The sequence below is a fragment of the Phyllobates terribilis genome, unplaced genomic scaffold, assembly GCF_046119375.1.
Source record: "Phyllobates terribilis strain yellow unplaced genomic scaffold, ASM4611937v1 Scaffold_13__5_contigs__length_258822181, whole genome shotgun sequence".
NCBI lineage: Eukaryota > Metazoa > Chordata > Amphibia > Anura > Dendrobatidae > Phyllobates > Phyllobates terribilis.
The window spans coordinates 86,166,681-86,190,069 of NW_027362773.1; the positions used below are offsets into that span (position 1 = coordinate 86,166,681).

At 44.5% G+C, this 23,389-nt stretch overlaps 1 protein-coding gene across 5 annotated transcripts in view; it reads left to right on the forward strand.

Annotated features, from left to right (window-relative positions):
- Positions 1–22,956, forward strand: part of TP53I11 (tumor protein p53 inducible protein 11) — a 48,434-nt gene extending 25,478 nt beyond the window's left edge. For all 5 annotated transcript variants that reach the window (XM_073658154.1, XM_073658156.1, XM_073658153.1 and 2 more), the window contains 6 exons: positions 9,307–9,476; positions 10,905–10,963; positions 13,124–13,172; positions 18,932–19,028; positions 19,108–19,209; positions 20,461–22,956. In XM_073658154.1, coding sequence (XP_073514255.1) covers positions 9,348–9,476; positions 10,905–10,963; positions 13,124–13,172; positions 18,932–19,028; positions 19,108–19,209; positions 20,461–20,594 — 570 coding nt within the window. In that variant the 5' untranslated portion in view covers positions 9,307–9,347 and the 3' untranslated portion in view covers positions 20,595–22,956. The remainder of the gene's footprint in view (positions 1–9,306; positions 9,477–10,904; positions 10,964–13,123; positions 13,173–18,931; positions 19,029–19,107; positions 19,210–20,460) is intronic.
- The last annotated feature ends 433 nt before the right edge of the window (positions 22,957–23,389 follow it).

Genomic DNA, 23,389 nt, shown 5'->3' on the forward strand with positions numbered 1-23,389 from the left:
CCTGGGAATAATCGCACCATTTATATTTTCCAGCAAATTTAGCAAGTCTCTTGTGTCTGCGCCATCCGAGAAGGCGACGACGCTGTTAATTTTGGGATTTGCAGGAGACTCTTCCCAGCTGCACCAATAAAAAGTTAGAGATGACAAAGAATTTTTTATTTTTTTTTCCCAATGCTTTTGCATTGCCGAGATCATGTTAATGAGGCTCGTTGTGTAGCTGCGAACATAAAGAATCCGCCAGATGCTAATTACAGAGTGTGAATGTTGGGCCGGCCTCCAGAAGAGGCTGCTGTGTGAGAGGCCGGCACATCGCAGCGCAATCTGCGCCTCTTGTCTTTTTTTTTATGCTGATGTTATTCTTTATTTGTTTATTTATTTGTTATTATTTTGGAGTTTCATGTCTTAGATCTCCAGCCCAGCAGCTCCAGACCCCTTGGTGCTACCCCTGCCCCCCTATAACTAAACTCTGTAAATCTGCATTACTGAACTGTGACTTTTAATTTCCTTTTTTTGCAAATGCTGATCCCTCTTTTTCAGAGACTGACCAATGATAGACCCTCTTTTTTATCTTTATTTATTCTTCCTAGAAATGGATTGTTAACTGGTATTGCAGTTTTTGCATCATTCGTTTCAGATGCAATACCTGACACAACCATGGACAAGATAGAAAATAATAGACCATTTGTGGTAGAAATGAGGAGGTCTCTGCAAATAGAAATGGGGAGCAAACCTTATAGTAAGGATTGAACTACAGAAAGAGGTAATAAACCTTTATTGCCCACTTTGCAAGTATCCGTTTATTAAAAAAAAGTCTCTGTAGTCAGTAAGAAGATCTAAGTCGTTGTATACATGTTGCTTTGCATTTACAATTTTAATTTTATTTTCCCCATATGGCAACATAAAAATCAGTGTTTCTTACAGTTCACACTGCATAAATTGTGTGTTGCCTGGAGTTCAGTGTGCAATTTCTGAATAAAGAAAATAGGTTTATAATTAGGTACGGAACTGATTTCTTCAGTTTGTACGTAGCCCTCCATATTCCAAAGATGTCTCACTGTCTGCCAGATTTCTTTAGTTTCCCTACCCTTATGTCCTTCGCTACATCTTAGGCATCATTCACATGTCCATGCTTAAACATATATATAAAGAAAGCGCAGCAGCACTCCATTATGGCCAAAATACATAAAGACAATAAAGACATTTGATCTAAACTCTGTTATTACTCAATAAGCTTTACTTGCAAAAAAATGGAGGTTCTTAGCGCATAAATTGGCCAATTTATGTGTGCCCATCAACCGCTGCAAGGTGACCTCCCGTCTAATGGGTACTACTCTACCTACATGCTTCTCTTGTTCTACAAGCCTACAACTCTGGACCAAACATGTCACTTCTGGGCTAAAACGCCTACAATTTAAATGGGCTGGTAGAATAGAATATACATCACCTGCTGGTTAAATGGGGGGAGTGCAAGGTCAAACAGGAGGCAGTTACCACCTCCTATAGTAATATGTAATAAGAAAACTGACCAGCACATCCTAAGTGTGAACAGATGCAAGCTGCAGAAACTGCACAATATATATAAAGAAAGCGCAGCAGCACTCCATGATGGCCATGTTTAAACATGTACATGAAAAAATGAAGTGTGTGTGTTCCGTCGGGAGTGTGTGTGTTCCGTCGGGAGTGTGTGTGTTCCGTCGGGAGTGTGTGTGTGTTCCGTCGGGAGTGTGTGTGTGTTCCGTCGGGAGTGTGTGTGTTCCGTCGGGAGTGTGTGTGTTCCGTCGGGAGTGTGTGTGTTCCGTCGGGAGTGTGTGTGTTCCGTCGGGAGTGTGTGTGTGTGTGTGTGTTCCGTCTATAAATAATTACAAAGCTTCTATACTTTGCAATGTTAAACACAGACAGCCCATGGATTCTACACTGACGTCATTCGTGTGCTATACGTGTTTTTCACGGACCCATAGACTTGTATTGGCCTTTGTTATCCGTGCTGCCAAAAAACAGACGTCTCCGTGTGTTTTGCCTGGATACACAGTTCGTGAAAAAAACAGACATGTAAACAGCAGCGAAGATTATAATGGGTTCGGGTTGTATCTGTGCAAACGGATACAACACGTACATGCAACACTGATATCTGAATGAGACCTTAAAGGGGTCATCGGACATCTCCTGTCCTTTGGATAGGTGATAACTTGCTGATCGGTGGGGGCCCAACCCCTAGGACCTGCAGTCATTGTCAGAACAGGACATTCTTATTCCCATTATCAAATGGTTTAGCAGGTCGGATGTGCGAGTGCCGTTCCATTCATGATCTATGGGGCAGCACTAGAGGGCATGTATGTTGGCACTCTGTTATACCTGGGATAAAAGTGACCAATCTGCTGATCAGTGGGTCCCAGCAGTCGGACCCCCACCGATCTAGAAGTTATCACCTTTACTTCTTGTCATCCCTTTTAAGATGTCTCATACGGTTTTCTATTTCTTGTGTGATTTATGTGGACCTGAAACAAGTCTGCTCCGTGTAGATGCAGTCTCCTGTACAGCAGATACATCTGTATATGTACCGAACATAGTTGCGTACACATGGTGAATCCCGGCTGGGATTGTCTTCTCTTTTTTTGTGTTTTCTATATTTATTTTTATTTTTTTTTTTCTTTTGCCCCCATTTCTGCGTTTTGGGCCTCTGCGTTCAGTCAGACAGATGGCGCTTGGCATCGCTGTCAAATCCCAAGAGTGGAGAGCTGTGTGCGGTCACATCATGTCACTGCTGTGCTTCACCTCATGTGATTGGGAGGAAAAATGAATCTAAAGCCTCCATCGTGTTACATCTTTTCCATTACATCTCTCAGATCTGCCCAGGTAGAAAATGAAGAGGCTGGGATGATGGAAGCTGATGGGTTTCTGTTAATCTGTCAGTGTTGGAGATTTTCACTGCACGTTCCCTTCACGCTGACAATTTTTTTTTTAATTCTATTTAGCAATTTTTTTTTTATTTATTTTATTTTTTTTATTATTATTATTATTATTATTATGGGTTCTTTTTATACCCTGGCACTGCTCATCCCGAACCTCCTGGTTCATGTTTATCTTGTTAGAACTGCATGCAAATTTTTTCCCTAATGCCTCTGATAAGAGATGAGGAGAGAAGACACTTGGGGGAGAATGTGTCTGTAGGAAAGTGCTGCTTTTATAGTTTATCAAAATATTGAACATTTTTGTAAATATTTTTCTTTCTGTATCTGGTCGCACAATCCTCAGCTTCAGGTTTTATTCTCTAGTTATATCTAAAGCTGCATTCAGAAGACTTGCCAAAAAGCCATTAATTGTGCAAACTCAAGGGGTAGTAAGGATGATATTTAGGATGGGTCATCAGTGTTATTGTCTCACATCTGTAATCCTCCTTTTGAGAAAATTGAGTCACTGTGGCTGCAAAGAAAGGAGAAGGGAGGCAAAAGCGGCTGCCCATACCCGGATTCCCATCCCTGCAGTGTAGCCTGCTTTAGTTAAAGGGGTTGTATAGATTTAGAAGAACAGGTCTGCTTTTAGACATATCGCCCCCCTTTACTCAGGTTGTGTGTGGAATTGCAGCCCATCTCCATTAAAGTGAATGGGAGAATTTGGAATAAGTTTGTGCATTTATGGGGGAAAAAAAAAGTTGCACAAAATAATTCAAAAATGATAAAGCAAAAGAAAATTGTGAATATGTTGAACTTTTTTTTTTTTTGCAAAGTTTTCAACGTTAAGTTTTTATAGAATAAGATCACTTTTTTGCAGCACACTTTTCTGTGTAGATCGAGACCGAGTCAGCAGAGTCATCTCATGATGGACTGATCGGGTGAGGTGCCACATATATGGAGGATGAGTGCAGAGATGGCCAATCATGACTCTCCATACTGTTCTATGGGAGTTATGGATATTATTGAGCCTGCATGTATTGTCCATCTGGAGGTGGTGGTGGTGGGAATCAAGAAACCAGAGGTGGGGAAGTACTCTATATCCTGGAGATGGAAGAATCCCCTTTATAATTATATTTTGGGACCTAAGGACACATTTAAAAAAAAAAAAACATTGTACGCATATTCCCTTAAAACGCTCAGATTTTGGATTACCTGCCTTTTTTTCTTTTTTTTTTTAGGGGGGTGGGGGAGTTAACAAGCAGGTAATCCAGAGAGTGAGCAGTGAGAGTTTACTTTTTTTGTAATCCTGAAGCGTCGTCTTTTTTGGTTGATTTATGAGCACTTTTGCAACTTTTTGGGGGGCTTTTTTTTTTTTTTACATTCTGGATGTTTTCTTCACTCCATCCAACAAGCTGGGAACCACTAGCGGATTATTGAAGCAAAAATGCTCTAATAGACGCCTAGGTGTCTTGTGGGGTCTTTTTACCCTTCTCATTGACTTGTATTGTAACATATAGAGCGTCTTCAGAACGGAGAACCCCTGAAGAATGGTCACTTCTTGTACTTTAGTATCATTTGTATGGAAGAACGACTTATTGTTCGTATGTTCAGGCTTTTGTGCGTTTAGCGCTTTTTCAAGCGCGTTTCGCTGTGGACCTGCCTGGAGAGGCGCGAGCTCGAACCCAAAGAGAAGGCGCCTCTGTAAGGTGAGCAGGTAGAAACGCGTTGTGCAATTATCCGGGCTCAGCGCCCGCCGGGAGGGGTGGCATGGTGAAAAGCAATTAAAGAATTAAGTGGTTGCTTTTTTTAGCGGCGGCGGCTGCGATATTCGGCTGCTGGCGGCTCTTCTGCGCAGTAACTAAAGTTTTGTTGTTTTAAAGAACTTTAACCTGTTCAGTCCTGGAATTCTTCTCCTATATTATCGTCTACCCAGAAGGGTATAAGAAATCCCTGAAGAGCTTTGCAGCCATGTAAGGAGGTCGCAGGACAAAGTTCCGACTCCATAATTTGGGATGCGCATGTCTGTGTACATGCAATTTCTGCTGCTGCAGAACCTCTTTTTTGTCAGTCATTGGATGATTTGCAGCACTCCTTTGTCTTCTCATATAGAGGATATTACTTTAAAGGGACGTTTTTTTTTTTTTGTTTTGTTTTTTTCCCAATTAGTTTTATGACTGATATGGCTCTGCAAAAGAGGTGGTGCAGCAGCTTGGGTAATGTACTCTATAATGCCTTAAACACTCATTTTGACGATGAAGGGAGAGCATTTGTGTTACCTTTTAGAAAATGGTTCTGCATGAGCTGAGGCAGGGCTCTGTATAATGCACAGCCCAGCTGCTGCAGAACATCTTTGATCAATATAAAGTCTCCTCTGCTTTTCTTAACGACATTTTATTTGCAGAGGATCTATCAGTCTGGAATCCAGGCTGCATAGAAAAGAGTATTAAAAAGAATAGATGCAATTGTAACAAACTCTGTGCAGTATTAAAACGTTTTTTTTAAATTAAAGGCCATCCCTAGTATAATGCCGTCTGATCGCCTTGTACCAAACAGCTGAGAAAGCCTCAGACAGCGGCCACTGCAGGTGAAATGTAGAATTACATGGAAACCGATATAACTCCCTTTAATGATGGCTTATGCCTTTTAAAGGGATTTTCCACTTTTAGCAAAGTAAACCTGCAAATGCTTGCAGGCATGAAAAATATCAAAGACAGACGGTCCTCCCCCTCTCCAGCTCCGGCCCACCTCAGTTGCTCTGGTCTGTGCTTTAAAAGCAGCAGACTGCAGCTCGCATCACCGCTGCAGCCAATCACGGCCATCATCAGAGCGACTAAGCTTAGGGATTGGCTGCAGGAGCGATGTGCAATATCGACCTCACAAAACAACCAAAACACAAAAATCGGAGAAGAGGCGGACAGCTTGCGCTGGAGCAACGCCTGCAAGCATTTGGGGATTTCCTTTGCTGAAAATGGAAAACCCCTTTTAATTGATGTTGTCTTCATTAGTATAGAAACTTAATATATATGCAGTTTTGTCCCAGTGTATTAGTGAGCGGCCTAGAATCATGGCTGCTGATACATTGTAACAAACCGTAATTGTGCGAGCAAAATTTAGTAATTTTCTTTCATTCACTGACAGCAAGCGGAAAACTTAGAAACAAGACCTGCATGTGTTTCCCTTATATTATATTTTTCACCCTCTTTCATTAACAGCGTTCCCGGCAGTTCTTGTCTCCTGTGGGCGCACAGCGTTACTAAGTCTTTGTTGGCTCTTGTACAGTGAGCATTGATGCCAGCGGCCGTCCCTTCCACCAGGGTCCGGTGCCAGGCGCTTCTGCTGCAGGACCGTGCCAAGTGCTGGCCTCTCAGCTGTGTGGGGGCGAGTGAGACGAGGCATGCCGCCTAATTATGTGTTTTATTCAGAGGGCAAAAAAAGCCTGCGCATCGCAGGGAGGCTAATTAGGCTTTCAGCGCCCTCTTTGGACACACGCCGCACACGTGTCCATTACATTCTTGTGTGGAAATGAAGCAGCACGCTGGGTGTGTGGGGGGTCACATATTTAGTGAATGGTTTAACTGCAGAATTTACACAGTGGTTACGGGATATATACATTATATTTAGTAATTTCTGCGGTGTATTTGCCTTCGGTGCAGATAATGGATTATTGGTGGGCGTCAAAACCGTGCCCATGGCGGTACAGGTCCTCCTGCTTCCCACTGACTGTGAACACAAGTCTGTGTTCTGATCTTTAAACTCTAGTCACATCCAGAGCTGCCTTTAAATTTTGACTTTGTTTACCTACACTCCACAATCAGACCTGGAGGCTAACTTCTAGCTGTAGCACAACAACTCTCAGCAGAAATAGGACAATGGCAAGTTTAGTTTAGTTTTATATAATTCTTGAAAATCTAGATTTTTTTTTTTTCTGGTCACACCAAGAGCTGCTTTCAAACTTTACCTTAACTGCGCTGCCGTAGCACTAGAAGTCAGAAATGCATAGGAGCACAGCATGTAAGTCCAGCTCCATCTCGTTCCTGCAAAATGTGGAACTTGTGCTCTAGTCACATCGAGAGCTGCTTTTCAAAATGACACTCTAATTTGTCTACACTGTAAAATTAGTGCTGTGATCTAACCTTTAACTCTGCTTCTGAAGTACTACAAGTCTCAGGAATACATAAGACCGTGGCTTGTAGGTTCAGTTCCACCTCTTTCTTGTAAAATCTTTAATTTATTCTTTAGTCAGGTTGAATTTTGAAAGCTTCTTTGGATGTGACTGGAGCATGCATTTTACTGGAAAACTGGATAAAGCAAAACTTGCATTAGGTGTTCCTGATACTTGTAGTGCCACAGCAGAACCGTTAGGTCACGGGTCAGATTTTGCAGTCTCTTTTGAATTTTGTAAGCGGCTCTGGATGTGACTAATCTTATCTGTAAAATAAGACCTGTGAACTAACCTTCAACTCTACTGCTGTAGCACTACAAGTCTCAGGAATCCCCTTCATAATGCAAAATGTGAAGGAAGGTCAGCTCCAGTCACATCCGGAGCTAATGTTGAGAACTCGCCCTAGTTTTTACTACAGTCTAAAATCAGACCTGTGACCTGTGCCAGTCTCCTGCTGCGTGCAGGATATTTACAGAGTTTTAAAGGCAGCTTTGGATGTGACTGGAGTAAAAGACATGTAACCGATCCATCAGATTGCCTTTACTTAATGTGGGAATCCATTGTGCCCAGTGTTGTTGGCACCGTTCGCCAGCGGGCGTTCATTTACTGAGCTACGCAGGTAATTACCTTGTTCAATTGTTTAATATTTTTCGATTCCCGGTCTCTTGGTTAGAGCTGTGTGCAGTCTGCCTACAAGACACGGAGCACGCATCACCCAGCTTTCCCAGACTCCTGAATGGCAATTCTGTCTAGTTATCCAGTGTTGCATCCTACATTTCTGCCTCACTAGTTAGATTTGTATTCCTGAAGTCTTGGGAGCTGGGTGCTGACCAAAATGACCACTAAAAGGCCTCCAACAGCATTTATCACCCAGCTTTCTCAGTCCCCTGACTGGTCTCTGCCTACTTACACAGTAACCTCCCCATTCTTCTATACAGTTCAGCAGATAAGGCATTGTAGTGTCTGGGAGAGCTGGGTGATGACCCTTGTGAAGACGTATGATTTGGCTCTACTAGATATCACACAACTTTCCCAGTCTCCTGAATGGCATATTTTCCCAGTGATTACTCCTATATGTTCATATTGCTGCATATGTAGGAACAGTTTTTGTACAAGAGTAATAGCTGCAAAGTGGGCTGGCTTTAACAGGGGGTTTAAACTCAGCTTTCCCAGAATCCTGAATGGTAATCCCACCTATTTATATAATATCCAATCCACACTTCCGCATGACTAGGTATACTTTTCTATTGGGAGAGCTGGGTGACCACCAATATGGCCAAACGTCTACCCAGGGTGATCACACAGCTTTCTCAGACTCCTGAATGGTAATAATGGCTAGTTATATAGTGATGTATTCTATACCTCTCCCATATGTAGGCATAAAATCTGCAGTGGTGGCTTGGACTGGGTATGGTGGGAATCCCAGTATTTCCCCATCAGTCCCTAGTGCGGGCGACGTCTCTGGCGCGGAAACCGTTCTGTTATTTTCCGCAGCCGGCGAGTGATGGACTAAGCGTATTCGGAGACACAGCGGTGGGATTTCTGCATCTTTTTACGGTTTAGCTGACGGTGATGGAGCGAATCCTTGTTAAATTTGTCCACAAAAATATTCCTTTACTGGTGAAGCCAAGAGCTGGGTAGATTGGGCCACTAATGGCCAGTTTAAAGGAGGACCCTGCCCATCACAGATCAGCCCATTACACCTGTGATGATCAGGAAAACCTGTCCTGCATTTATATTTCAAGCTCCTGAGGTTTTGTTACAACAGGTTAGAAAATCCTCCAAGTGTGAAGAAAGCAAGTGACTGCTTGTTACAATGTATCAGTCTGGACTGGAGCTGCTTTGTGCACATAGGATACAAACTGGATACAATTGTAGTAAATCTATTAGGGCTATGGCTTTACTGAACGAGAAAATTGGCAAGGAAACGTGCCCGGCATAAATGGCGCCATCTGCGATTGGGCAGATTCATCCCCAATCCTAGCGGTGCGGGATGGGATCCCATCCTGGAGATGAATGCCTGTCCCAGTGGCGAGACCCTCCTCTGTCCTTGTTGGGAAAGTGTGTGTCTCTGTGCACCCATCAGTATTCTCGATAATCTAGTGTAGGACTATTTGTGCTGCATGCCGGATTAGCAGGAGATCCTGATCATCAGTTTCTGGATTACTGGAACTGGGCAATAGATTCCTTTTATCTAATAGGATTGCCTCAATATTTCTTCTCTGACCTCCCACCATCTTGTTCATCCTCCAGGTTTCCCTGCTGGTTGAAGAGTGACAGACGGCGCCGTCACAATGGCGACCAAATCGCCTCCACCGTTAATGAAAAAGCACAGCCAGAGCGATCTCGTGAGCCGGCTGAAGACGCGCAAGATCCTCGGTGTGGGAGGGGAGGATGATGACGGAGAGGTGCATCGGTCTAAGGTGAGGGCTCGTGTGTTTAAATGTGGGTGCAGGTAGGTATTTTGCTAGTAAAATTGCTCACTAACTTTTAAAGGAGTCAATTAACAGAAAATGTAGTGCTAACTTTTATACTCTGTACATTAGGGTGTGGCTTCCAGGATCCTCTGGGGCGGATCTTTAGGCCGCTCTGTGAGCCACACCCCCTTGATAAAGACCATAAAAGGGTCCATCTCTCAGAATCCATATGGCGGAGTGGGGGTGGAGAGAGCAGAATGCTCAGGGGAGCAGTGGGAATAAAATGAGCAAAAAATGCCCACCTTGTAGCACTTTAGTAGTCCTTTAATAAGACCACAGACCATTCCACTTTTAAGGAATGATGATGTCATCCGATATATTTGGAAACTTGTTATACTTGCTGACATCATTTGACTTAAACTCTCCCAGCAGAGATGAAACACTGACCATAAACATTACTTTGGTTGTGTCTATGTGGGTCATCGGGGTTCACTTTTTTTTGCTTCTGTCTTACCCATAGACTTCAATATACCCGTTAACGTCGTCGATGTAACGCCTGTTATGAAAAATTTCACATCTGCACAGTGAGGATATATGAACTTGTCCTCAAACGTAAATGCCAAACTCGACCTCCCCCTGATGCTAGAGATTAGCAAACTGATCCGCCCGGGAGTCGCAATTGGCCATTATCACCATGTTGGTGATGTGATTTGGGAACAGATGATGAAATTGTGGTGACCTTTCTCTGTAGATCTGGCGACTTTCATAAGTAAGAGTATTCTGCCCCTTTTAAGCCTCTGTTGGCGCCAAGTTTATTCAGTGGTTCCTTATTAATCCTTACAGCTGTCGGAGCCGGTTGGCACAGTCTTGGCATGGGTTCTTGTACCCCCCCACCCCTTGCTCTACATTAATCGTTTGTCTGCACTACTCCCCCCTCGATAACCCCGATCCTCTCTTCAGACGGCCTTTGCGCGAAGGATTTTCTGCTCCGGTGCCATTCTCCTGTTGCGTTCCTCCCGCTCACCTCCTCGCTGCCTTCTTTCTCTGGATTTCATCAGATGCTGTCGGAATGAATTGCATCACTGGCATTTATCTTAACCCCTTAGGGCATCCAGGCGCCATCTCCCCTCTCTTTTCCCCCCAGCTTCCCTGTAAGTGCCCTGGCAGGCTCCTAATTACTGCATTAAGTATTTATTTTGTGCAGTCTCTGAAATAAAACTCCTTTTGCATTACGATGAAGTGCCCGCTTGCTTCTTTCCGCGGCTGGGGCTTCCGTGCGGTGATTAAAATAATTTGTGATGCTTGAGAGGCTAAAGAGGCTGCAAATCTGGATCCTCGGCTGATGATAATGATGCCTCTTAATTACTGACCTTATTGCCCCACTTGTAGGGTTTTATTAGGATGGAAATGTAACGCTCTCTCTTTCATCGGCAGATCAGCCAAGTTTTAGGGAATGAAATCAAATTTGCTGTACGGGAACCCCTGGGTCTAAGGTAAGAGCTGGTTCAGATCTCTACATGATTAATGGGCCAAATTCACACTTGGTGGAATTGCTGCAGACTTTGGATTTGTGCTGGTGGAATCCACAGAGGATTAAAGTAGCAGATAAGTGAGATTCTATTAATCTGCAGCTTGTCAGTTTGTTTCCCCATTAACTACAAACTAACTTATGTTTATCATCTCCATCTACACAAATTCTTTACACAAAATAGAATTAAACCTAAATAAATATAAATAAAATAATAAAGCTAGTCGTTCTCTTGAAATTACAGGTCTTTAGAGGGGTTCTCCAGAATCTGTGACTTCCTCATTGGGATGTGAGCAGCTCTGATGACTTTACCTTGACAGGTGCATGGCCACAGGTATTGTTCACCTGTCCTGCTCATTTAGCATTGCTTACCTCCCGATGTGGAAGGGAAAGGTAGAGATTAGTGATGAGCGAGCATGTTCTGTTAAACCCTTTCGGCGAGCATGCTCTGGTGCTCGCCGAGTATCTTCAGAGTGCTCGGGTGTTATGTTTTAGTCACTCCGTGCTCATGATTTGCGACTGTTTGAAAGCTTTAATACATGTGAGGAATGCCTAAGAAACAGGCATTCCTCACATGTATTAAAGCTGTCAAACAGTCGCTAATCATGAGCACGGAGTAACTAAAACATAACACCCGAGCACGCTGAAGATACTCGGAAAACCCCGAGCATGCTCGTAAATCTCGATTAACGAGCATGCTTGCTCATCACTAGTAGAAACCTTTTAAAATCTTAAAGAAATTGTGCATTTAGTGGGAAGTGTCTTTTATGATAAACAGATGTCTGGATGGCCTCCTGCTGGGACCCCCAGTTATCACGTGTAATCTGTGATGGATCCTGGTAGCAAGGGTTACATTTCCCTGCAGCGCCATCACAGGGGAAAGTAAGTATTACACAGTTCCCATTGAAATCAATGGACAATCTGTTATGTTGCTTGTGCAAGTTTTTCAAGAACTAAAAGATCTTTCTATCCTTGTTCCTTTCTGCCTAATAAATAAAAGGCTATGGACCCATTTTGACATGGGGGGGGGATATTTTGATCTAGATTAGTTAAAAATAAAAAAAAATTGCACTAAGAATCAGTCAGCAATTTTCAGCATTTACTGCCCCTTTGATCAGATCAGACTGTTCTCTTGTAGGAGTGTCTCTCTCAGTAATATAGGCTGGATGTTAGCTCTGTGCATATCCAGGGTGCTGCTCTCTTCACTATCTCCTATATCAGCACAGCTTCTATCCTGAACATATTTCCTATTCCTGTGCTTTCCTCCTTGTCCTGTTTTCTCTGCCCTCCCTGAGATACGCTCTCTTCCCTCTCCATTGCAGATCAGTGTACAATCCCGTTCTCTTTTGCGATCTCTGCTTCCCTGCTCACTTCCTTCAGTATCAAAGTGACTCGAAAGCAGGAACTGTCAGGGATTTGTAACTTTTTTGCAGATTGCTCAGACAGATGAAGGCCTTACTGATGGTATAAAATGTATAATGAAGACTATTTAGAAAGTTGCTTAACTTTGCAAATAGGCAGCAAATAAACAATAGTAAAATATTTCTACGTGAAGATGTAAATGGTCTGTAAGGTCCTGAATGTTGGAACTGCTCCCCCCACCATTAACTCCTTCTAAACAGGCCATCCCCTATAGTGAGTTGAGTTGGGAGTCCAATATGCAGAATTTAGAAGAAGTTTATAAAGTTCTGTAGGGGAAAGATCTATTCTGCGCTCAGACTTAGATGAATAACGAGCCCTGTGCTATTTCTATCCAATAGGAGTCATTTTGAAAGCTTTGTGATCTATTATGTAAGGCCTGATTCATATACTCTGGGAGCTCTTCTATAAATTATAATGTTATGTCAAATTACAGGAAAGTCTTTATGTTGTATTGTTTGCAGAACCCAGAAGCGATGCAAAGTCTGGAATAGTAATCAAAAAAAATATGTTTTCTTTATAAGTTTTTACAGAATGTAATGCACTAAACCTATACAATACATAATGTATGCACACTGCCACCTGGTGGCCACAATTGGCATTGCATGCGTTACTGCCTTGTTTTAGGAAATTAAAGTGGGAGTGGGGTTATTTGTTTGTGAAGTGATAAAATGTGATTGTGATTTTGATTCTTTTTCCATTCCAGAGTATGGCAGTTCGTCTCTGCAGTGATGTTCACAGGAATTGCTGTAATGGTAAGTTTTCATTCTGTCCTGCAATTTTTTTTAGATGATAGCCAGTATGGCTGACATTTAGTCTTTTACCAGTACTACAAATCAAATTACTAATGTACTGCTTTGTGTCACACCTAAAGCTGCCAAAAAATTAAATTGGGTCACTGCAATACCAGTCACAACCTTTGATACAGAAGTGGCGCTGTTTCTAGGTTTTTTTTAAAGAAAAAAAAATTAGACCCCTTTTTGAATGCTAATCCACTCTCCATACACTGACTTTCTGCAGAACTTGGTGTAATAAATAGCAGCCAATCTGAAGGAGCAGAGCTTCAGTGTCAAGCATGGGGGGGCTAAAAAAGAAGTCCAAGCTTCTCATTAGAACTGTTTCACACGTGAGTGTTTTACAATCCATTCTTCACAGCCTCATTTGTGTGAAAAGCTTACATGTCTTAATTCCCCGCCACCATGCTTTACACTTCAGCTCTGCTTCAGATTGGCTGCTGTTTATTAATACAAGTTTTTCAACCTGCACTTATGTAGCAGAGCTAAGAAGCTGCCAGCAGCGAAGAGGGCAGGTGGGATATATAAATTTATATTATATTATCCAGCAGTGAAGAGGGCGGGTGGGATATATATTATCTCATCCAGCAGTGCCCCCTCCAAGGACGGAGAGACTGACTGAGTGTCGTCCTCTGTGCAGACCTCCTCATCTCCTTCTCTCTCCGCTGCAGGCTTTGCGCTCGTCTTTTTCCGCAGCTCCCGCTGGTTAATGCTCCTTTGATACATTTTCTTTCTGAGCCGCTCATTGCTCCTCATCGGATTGTTCAGTTTTATTTCTATGAAGAAGCTTTTTCTTTCTTGGTGGCTTTTTTGTTCTATTCCACTAAAGAGCTTGTGATGAGAGCTCCACGCTCTCGGCAGCCGCCCCTCCATCCCCCTCCTTATCACAGAGGCCTTTATAGTAAAAAGCTCTTTGTAAATGTGGTAGTGGAGGGGGGCACTTACTTTGCGCCTCTGTCTTTGACTCCTACTGACTCAACCCTCATTCATCCAGTCTTCTATTGAAGATTTCTGATCTGTTATGGGGAGGGGGATCCCTTATTGCTGTACCCAGGAGAGCTGGGTTACCCGCTCTGTGGGGTCTGGATAGCACCCAAGTGTGGCGTTCAAAGACGTGCCCCGGGGCCATGTATGGTGCTGAATAATTCACGTAGATCCCCATCCTTCCTGTATATGTGCCGCGCCTTAGGCGTCTAAGCCTCAAAGCTGGGGTGTCGCATCAGAGAATAGCCGTCTATCATAAGGAAGGGGCACATGTCCGACTCCCCTAGACAGTTGTAATTTAAAGAGGAATTCCACCTTAAGAAATGAGATTCTATATGTGTGGGCAGCCGAACCCCTCATTGCATGATGAGATGTCTTGCAGCTTTGTCATCTACTTTTCAAGATCTCTGCTTGCTGTCATTCAAAGACTGATCACCCCCAAAACCCTTACAGATTTAGTCCATCATAGTTTAGGGTTTGTTCCCACTATATCCATTCTGGGCACTCCTCCGTGAGCTAAACAGATCAGCAGCGCAAATCCTTTGTCTGCTCCAATGTATCATGTGCAGATCAAATGTATCAACCTGGAATCCGGATTGTTTACACAAAAGTATCAGTTGAAGTCTGCGCAGATCTATGAGCAGCAAGCGGAGATCTGTACCTCTGCAGATCAGTGATAACCAGAGATCTGTACCTCTGCAGATCAGTGATAATCAGGGATCTGTACCTCTGCAGATCAGTGATAACCAGAGATCTGTACCTCTGCAGATAAGTGATAATCAGAGATCTGTACCTCTGCAGATAAGTGATAATCAGGGATCTGTACCTCTGCAGATCAGTGATAACCAGAGATCTGTACCTCTGCAGATAAGTGATAATCAGAGATCTGTACCTCTGCAGATCAGTGATAACCAGAGATCTGTACCTCTGCAGATCAGTGATAATCAGAGATCTGTACCTCTGCAGATCAGTGATAATCAGGGATCTGTACCTCTGCAGATCAGTGATAATCAGAGATCTGTACCTCTGCAGATCAGTGATAACCAGAGATCTGTACCTCTGCAGATCAGTGATAATCAGGGATCTGTACCTCTGCAGATCAGTGATAATCAGGGATCTGTACCTCTGCAGATCAGTGATAATCAGAGATCTGTACCTCTGCAGATCAGTGATGATCAGAGATCTGTACCTCTGCAGATCAGTGATAATCAGAGCTCTGTACCTCTGCAGATCAGTGATAATCAGAGCTCTGTACCTCTGCAGATCAGTGATAATCGGGGATCTGTACCTCTGCAGATCAGTGATAACCAGAGATCTGTACCTCTGCAGATCAGTGATAATCAGGGATCTGTACCTCTGCAGATCAGTGATAATCAGAGATCTGTACCTCTGCAGATCAGTGATAATCAGGGATCTGTACCTCTGCAGATCAGTGATAATCAGGGATCTGTACCTCTGCAGATCAGTGATAATCAGGGATCTGTACCTCTGCAGATCAGTGATAATCAGAGATCTGTACCTCTGCAGATCAGTGATAATCAGAGCTCTGTACCTCTGCAGATCAGTGATAATCAGAGATCTGTACCTCTGCAGATCAGTGATAATCAGGGATCTGTACCTCTGCAGATCAGTGATAATCAGGGATCTGTACCTCTGCAGATCAGTGATAATCAGGGATCTGTACCTCTGCAGATCAGTGATAATCAGGAATCTGTACCTCTGCAGATCAGTGATAATCAGGGATCTGTACCTCTGCAGATCAGTGATAATCAGGGATCTGTACCTCTGCAGATCAGTGATAATCAGGGATCTGTACCTCTGCAGATCAGTGATAATCAGGGATCTGTACCTCTGCAGATCAGTGATAATCAGGGATCTGTACCTCTGCAGATCAGTGATAATCAGAGATCTGTACCTCTGCAGATCAGTGATAATCAGAGCTCTGTACCTCTGCAGATCAGTGATAATCAGAGATCTGTACCTCTGCAGATCAGTGATAATCAGGGATCTGTACCTCTGCAGATCAGTGATAATCAGGGATCTGTACCTCTGCAGATCAGTGATAATCAGGGATCTGTACCTCTGCAGATCAGTGATAATCAGGAATCTGTACCTCTGCAGATCAGTGATAATCAGGAATCTGTACCTCTGCAGATCAGTGATAATCAGGGATCTGTACCTCTGCAGATCAGTGATAATCAGGGATCTGTACCTCTGCAGATCAGTGATAATCAGGGATCTGTACCTCTGCAGATCAGTGATAATCAGGGATCTGTACCTCTGCAGATCAGTGATAATCAGAGCTCTGTACCTCTGCAGATCAGTGATAATCAGAGCTTTGTACCTCTGCAGATCAGTGATAATCAGAGCTCTGTACCTCTGCAGATCAGTGATAATCAGAGCTCTGTACCTCTGCAGATCAGTGATAACCAGAGATCTGTACCTCTGCAGATCAGTGATAACCAGAGATCTGTACCTCTGCAGATCAGTGATAATCAGGAATCTGTACCTCTGCAGATCAGTGATAATCAGGGATCTGTACCTCTGCAGATCAGTGATAATCAGAGATCTGTACCTCTGCAGATCAGTGATAATCAGAGATCTGTACCTCTGCAGATCAGTGATAATCAGGGATCTGTACCTCTGCAGATCAGTGATAATCAGGGATCTGTACCTCTGCAGATCAGTGATAATCAGGGATCTGTACCTCTGCAGATCAGTGATAATCAGGGATCTGTACCTCTGCAGATCAGTGATAATCAGGGATCTGTACCTCTGCAGATCAGTGATAATCAGAGATCTGTACCTCTGCAGATCAATGATAATCAGAGATCTGTACCTCTGCAGATCAGTGATAATCAGAGATCTGTACCTCTGCAGATCAGTGATAATCAGAGATCTGTACCTCTGCAGATCAGTGAGAATGCCGCCCGGGGTCTTTGGGTATTTAACTATTTAATTTGTGCAGCGGTGTTCATGAAGTGGCGCCCCCTGTGGTTCAATTTCCCTAAATAAAAAAGGGTCCGTCCTTCACTTCATTGTTACATGTATTGTTTAAACTCCTCTTTCTGGACACGTTTGCTGCCATATGAATTATTTACAGCTGATGTTCCTGTACTTTGTGTCAGTACCTCCCGGCTGCCAATAACATGAGGCTGGACGTGGTTAAGGATATATTTGCAGCTGGGTATGAGATGTGTGCATTCAGGTTATTGGTATGGAGATTGCAGCACAGAGTATTTCGGAGTAATAGGATTTATCATGCAAGGGGGGAATGGAGGTCTCAGTAGAAGAAGCAAGATTCAATGCAGCACAGAGTATTTCAGAACAATGGGTTTTGTCATTATGCAAGGGGGGGGATAGGGGTCTCTGTGCAGCATTGAACCCTGCTTCTTCTACAGAGACCTCAATTTCCTCCCCTTGCATGATGACAAATCCCATTACTCTGAAATACTCTGTGCTGCATTGAACCCTGCGTCTTCTACAGAGTATTTCAGAAAAAAGGTTATGTTCATTTTGTAGGATGGCGTAGTGGGGGCTGAGCTGTAGGTATGTAATAAGGGATTTGTCATCATATAAGAAGGGGAATAGAGGTCATAGCAGATGGAGCAGGATTTCATGCAGCACAGAGTATTTCAGGAGGAGTGCACTTATTTTATATGCACTCCAAGCCAGTGACTGTTTCACAGGGAGAAAGTCATGATGTGAGGAGGGAAATGGATACAAGTCAGAGATTTCAGTCCATAAATTACAGCTGAGCTAGTGGAAGAAGGGTCCCCCGCAGCACAGAGTATTTTTTTTAGAATAGAAATTTGTGATCTGGAGTGAGACCAATATTGGTAAGACAGGGGGCAATATGCTAAATGTGAGAAGGGGCGGGAGACGAGGGAGGTCACAGACCTTGGGACTATTGCTATGTGACGCGCAGAGTATTTCAGGAGAGGAGTGTACAGATCTTGTGGGGAGCAGTGAAAGGCTTTCCTATATCCTAGAAGGTTTTTTCCCACCATTTGCTATAAAATGTTCATAAGCGGAATCAATAAAAACGGCTGCGGAGGTTTAGGAGAAGCCGCCTGCACATAAATCGCAGCAAAACCAATTAGTGGTGGCGTGGGCGCCGCTGATCTCTCCTTCCTTTATAAATGCGGTACACATCTGACTTAATAATGGCAGAAATCCAGGCGGGATGGACCCGAGGGTGGAATTATTGCCATCTGATGAACCTCAGCGTCACATTACAGGAGCAGATAATAATCCCTGAAAAACGTGGGTCACTATTCTCCAGTGTTTATATTGTGAAAAGTAGCCTTTTATTAAAAAAAGAAAAAAAAGTCTGCTAATCCAGAATGCCCGATAATCAGACAGTTTAGGACCATTACTATCGCATTAATACTTCCAGAGTAGGCAGGCTAGCTCTCCTCCAGGAGTCGCCTCTAGCGCCACCTGTTGGTAGTAGCTATAAGTCCATGTCCCACCTGGCTTGCATTAACAGTACAGAGCTTTAGCCCAGCCAGACATTGACTTATAGGTTGGATACTTCCACTAGGTGGCACTAGAGAGCCACCTTTCTTCCTCTTGGAGGGGAGCTAATTTTCATTGTTTTTTTCCCAGGGAGCATTGCTTGGCCTGTAATTCTCCCTCCACCAGCCCTTGGTCTCTGTAAGGAGTAGACGTATCCCAAAGATTTGTGCAACATCCATCGCACCCCCTTACGCTTTTCTTTTTCCGTCCTGTAGGCTCTCGCCTTCCCGGATCAGCTGTATGAAGCAGTCTTTGATAAAGGCAGCGTGAGCAGTAAGACCTCCACGCGTCTGTACGGCGGAGCGCTGTTCAGTGAGTGTCTGCTGGGGGTTATAATGGTTAGAATAGTCCACTTGTGCTCGCTGACGGCCGCCCTGTGTGTCTCCTGCAGGCATCTCATTAATTATATGGAATTCTATGTACACGGCAGAAAAGGTGATCATCCGATGGACGCTGCTGACTGAAGCCTGTTATCTCAGTATACAGCTCATTGGTGAGTTCTCACTTCATGAATGAATCTAATCAAGCTGCAGTACCAGACCTGGCCTATGGAAATGAGGGGCGCTGTTTATGGGGGAAACAACAACAAAATAAAAAAATGTACATTTTTTTTTTCCCCCCTCTAGTCTTGTGCTATAAAGGGGCTCCTGGTACTCTGTTATAATAGGGAGAGGGCAATAAATCCGTTATTAAATAATTGTTTTATGCCAGGTACTGTTGTGTCCACCTTTTCGCCCTACAAGAAATTTCATTGAGCATGCCACAAAAGCAATACATTCATTTTATGAGAGCAAAAGCTTCAACTGGCTGCAGCTCCCAATCACAACCACTAGGTGGCGACGTATAGCACAGACATCTCATGCAGAGTATTGCAAGATGGAAGGAAGAAAGGACACCCATGTACCATGCAGCTGTAATCTCCAGAATTCAGCTCTTTAGTGGTAAACAAGTCTGTGCATGACTGAGAGGCAGTATACTGTATGGCAGGTGGAGCTTACCAAACAGATAAATAGAAAATGATGATATTGGTAAGCCTTTTAATAGTACAACCTGCAGAATTAAAGGGGTCTGCTAGGAGAGAACGCACCTCGGTCCTGTGTGATGCTGATACTATGTGTGCGCCAATGCGGCAGAGGAGAGGACGGTGACAAGGCTGTTTCCATGGGGAGAGCGTATAAAGGATGGATCTATTGATAGGATCTTGTAGTCGCCACCCTCACAATGTGGACGGAGTTGATCCCCCTGATTATCCAGCGTCTTGTTAGTCCGGCATCCACAGGATTAACAGTTACGTGTCACATTCACAGCAGGATTCCCTTTCATGCACCCACTTTACCCAGCGTTCTGCTTTGTCCTATGGACTTTTCACATGTGAATTGCTTCCATTTGTACCTGTAATAGAGAGTTGACCATTCTGACTTGTATCCAGCATTGTTCACCAGTTTCCCCTCTGCGGTCTCCTTCTCTTAATCTCCAGTTGTCTCTGAGCTGGTGGGTGCTGACTGAGATGACAACGTTCTGCTGCCCTCTGTCTGTAGCTCTTAGAAGCAGCAGCCCGACGTCTCCGAGGGCTTTTATGGGCAGCTGTAAATCTGATCACACCCAATCATGAGTACAGAGAGGGGAGGAGAAGTGGCTCATAAGTGGAGAAAGGAGCAGAATTTTCTGATCAGATCTGTTACAATGTTTCTTGTTCTATTGATTTATGCAAAGTTTAAATAGACTTTTCCAATCTCTTGTGCAGTTACCACGGTGACCATAATAGAGATGGGCTCCACGACCATCGCCGCCTCCGTCCTCGTCTGCAGCTGCCTCTTGTTCGTTCTGGTCAGCGTCTACTTCTATTACCAAGTCGGCCGCAGACCCAAGAAACTCTGAGGGATCTTGGACTTTTTGGCACCGGGGAGTGTTCCCACCTCACCCATTCCCCTCCTGACCCCCCCACAATAACTCCCATCGTCTTATGGAAAGGGGGTGTAATGGTTTTAATTTGTGACTCTTGGAACCAAGAACTGTAGCCAACTTGGGTCTTCAGAGACTGGATCACCCCCCGCCGCCCCCTATACGAGGAGCAGAGGGTCCGTGATCTCCCACCGCGCAGTCAGGACTGGATGAAGCACACGGCACGCACTGCCGCCATCAGCCTTTTATGTTTTACCGTATTCGCCATCCTTGTGTGTATATTAACCCTTCTGTAGCCATGTGGTCAGTTTAAGCATGTCTTCAGCCACTGTGTGGTCGTGACCATCCCAAGTAATGCGTTTTTTTTTTTCTTGTTTTTGTTTTGTGCCCCTTTTTAATCAACGACGATCACTTGTACATAGAAAATAATCAGCGTTTAACCTCTTGCTTCTGGGAAAGTTGGATGTCCACAACCAGTACGGCCTCCATCACATGCAGTATTCACCCAGCTTTTCCATGCCCCTGAATGGCTAAACTACCATCCTCTACACCCCGACCACTGCATTTTTTTTTTTCACAAATGGATTTAACTAAGAAACAGATGGATGACGTAAGAGGACGATTTCAAGGATCCGAATATCAAAAAAAAAAAACAACCCTAATTGCCTTCTATCCCCCCTCTGGCAAGCAAGGGGTTAAAAGTTACATTCCTGCAATGATGCACCGGTAAGTTTGTGCACCCTGCAAAAACATATATCGAAAAAAATGTGACTATTGGGTTACAGGCAGATGGATCTCCGCAGCTTTGTGCATTGGGCAATGCAACCTGTTGCTACACAGCGCCACCTGCTGGCAGTATGGGAATACTGCTGGTAAAGGAGTCAATGTTTACAGGATGAGACGTTTTTCCCAGGATGCGACAGGAGATTGTGTAGGTGCTGCAGAGATATATGACAGGACGGCTTCCTGCGTCCTCAGGAGGAGATTTCCGTGCACGGATGTGTGATAGGATGTTATGCATGGATCTTGCCATGAGCAGGAAATCTGAGTTGGAAAATGTCCAAACTGCAAATTCCCTGAAGACACCAGTGATGTGAATATGATTGATCATGGGAGGAGTAGAAATGCGTTTTTTGTTTTTTTTTTCATTTGCAGAGATCTCCCACATATTTGTAATTATCAGTAAAGGGTTAATCGCAACATTCCAGCCCCCCTGAGTTTTGCTTTGTTTTACCCCCAAACTATTGAGCTTCATTACCATTGTACTGACGACTTCTTCCAGCCGCTGGTGACTCCTGCCCCTGAGCACTGTCTGTCACTAGCGCCACCGCCCCTGAGCACTGCCCGTCACTAGCGCCACTTCCCCTGAGCACTGCCCGTCACTAGCGCCACCGCCCCTGAGCACTGCCCGTCACTAGCGCCACCGCCCCTGAGCACTGCCCGTCACTAGCGCCACCGCCCCTGAGCACTGCCCGTCACTAGCGCCACCTCCCCTGAGCACTGCCAGTCACTAGCGCCACCTCCCCTGAGCACTGCCAGTCACTAGCGCCACCGCCCCTGAGCACTGCCCGTCACTAGCGCCACCGCCCCTGAGCACTGCCCGTCACTAGCGCCACCGCCCCTGAGCACTGCCCGTCACTAGCGCCACCGCCCCTGAGCACTGCCCGTCACTAGCGCCACCGCCCCTGAGCACTGCCCGTCACTAGCGCCACCGCCCCTGAGCACTGCCCGTCACTAGCGCCACCGCCCCTGAGCACTGCCCGTCACTAGCGCCACCGCCCCTGAGCACTGCCCGTCACTAGCGCCACCTCCCCTGAGCACTGCCCGTCACTAGCGCCACCGCCCCTGAGCACTGCCCGTCACTAGCGCCACCGCCCCTGAGCACTGCCCGTCACTAGCGCCACCGCCCCTGAGCACTGCCCGTCACTAGCGCCACCTCCCCTGAGCACTGCCCGTCACTAGCGCCACCGCCCCTGAGCACTGCCCGTCACTAGCGCCACCGCCCCTGAGCACTGCCCGTCACTAGCGCCACCGCCCCTGAGCACTGCCCGTCACTAGCGCCACCGCCCCCAAAATTGACTTTTTTTTTTTTTTCCTTTAAGTCCATCCGTCTCCTGCAGGCCACAGAGGCAGCCATCATGTATCCAAGCCTCACCAAGGGACTGGTCTCCTCCCCCGTTCTTGCTGTGTAGCCTGTAGGTGCACTTTACCTCTATCTCCCCCCATCACTGTATTGTGATATTGTGAAGACTGTTGTATTATTATTATATATATATTTTTTTTGTGTTTTAAAACTTAATACCTCAGTATCTTCCATAATAAAATATGCATTCAGCAACACGGGCGTCTGACTTTATTAATTTATTCATTAACTTTTATTTCGTGCACTTGCAATATTTAGCCACCAGATGGCACTGCATCACATTGCAACTAATAGAAAGGAACGGGTCCGTCCAGAAAATATCCTATTGTTTAAATCAGGTTCTTGTGGGTTTTTTTTTTTTAAATGTATGTGTATATATTATAATAATTTTTTTTTTTATCAACAGTCTGTATTAAAAATATTATAGAAAACTTGCAATTCTCACTCTGACCACTGGGGCTATTCTAGACTCTAACTTATTGTTTGTACATTAGCCGCAATGAATAGACTCTTTCTAGCTCTGGCATTAAAGCATCTAATGAACGTGTACAAAGGTCACTGTGAAGGGAGGGGGAGGAGGTGAGCTGTCACCTTGTCTGTTGTGGTCTGTGGATCCTGTGTTATCAGT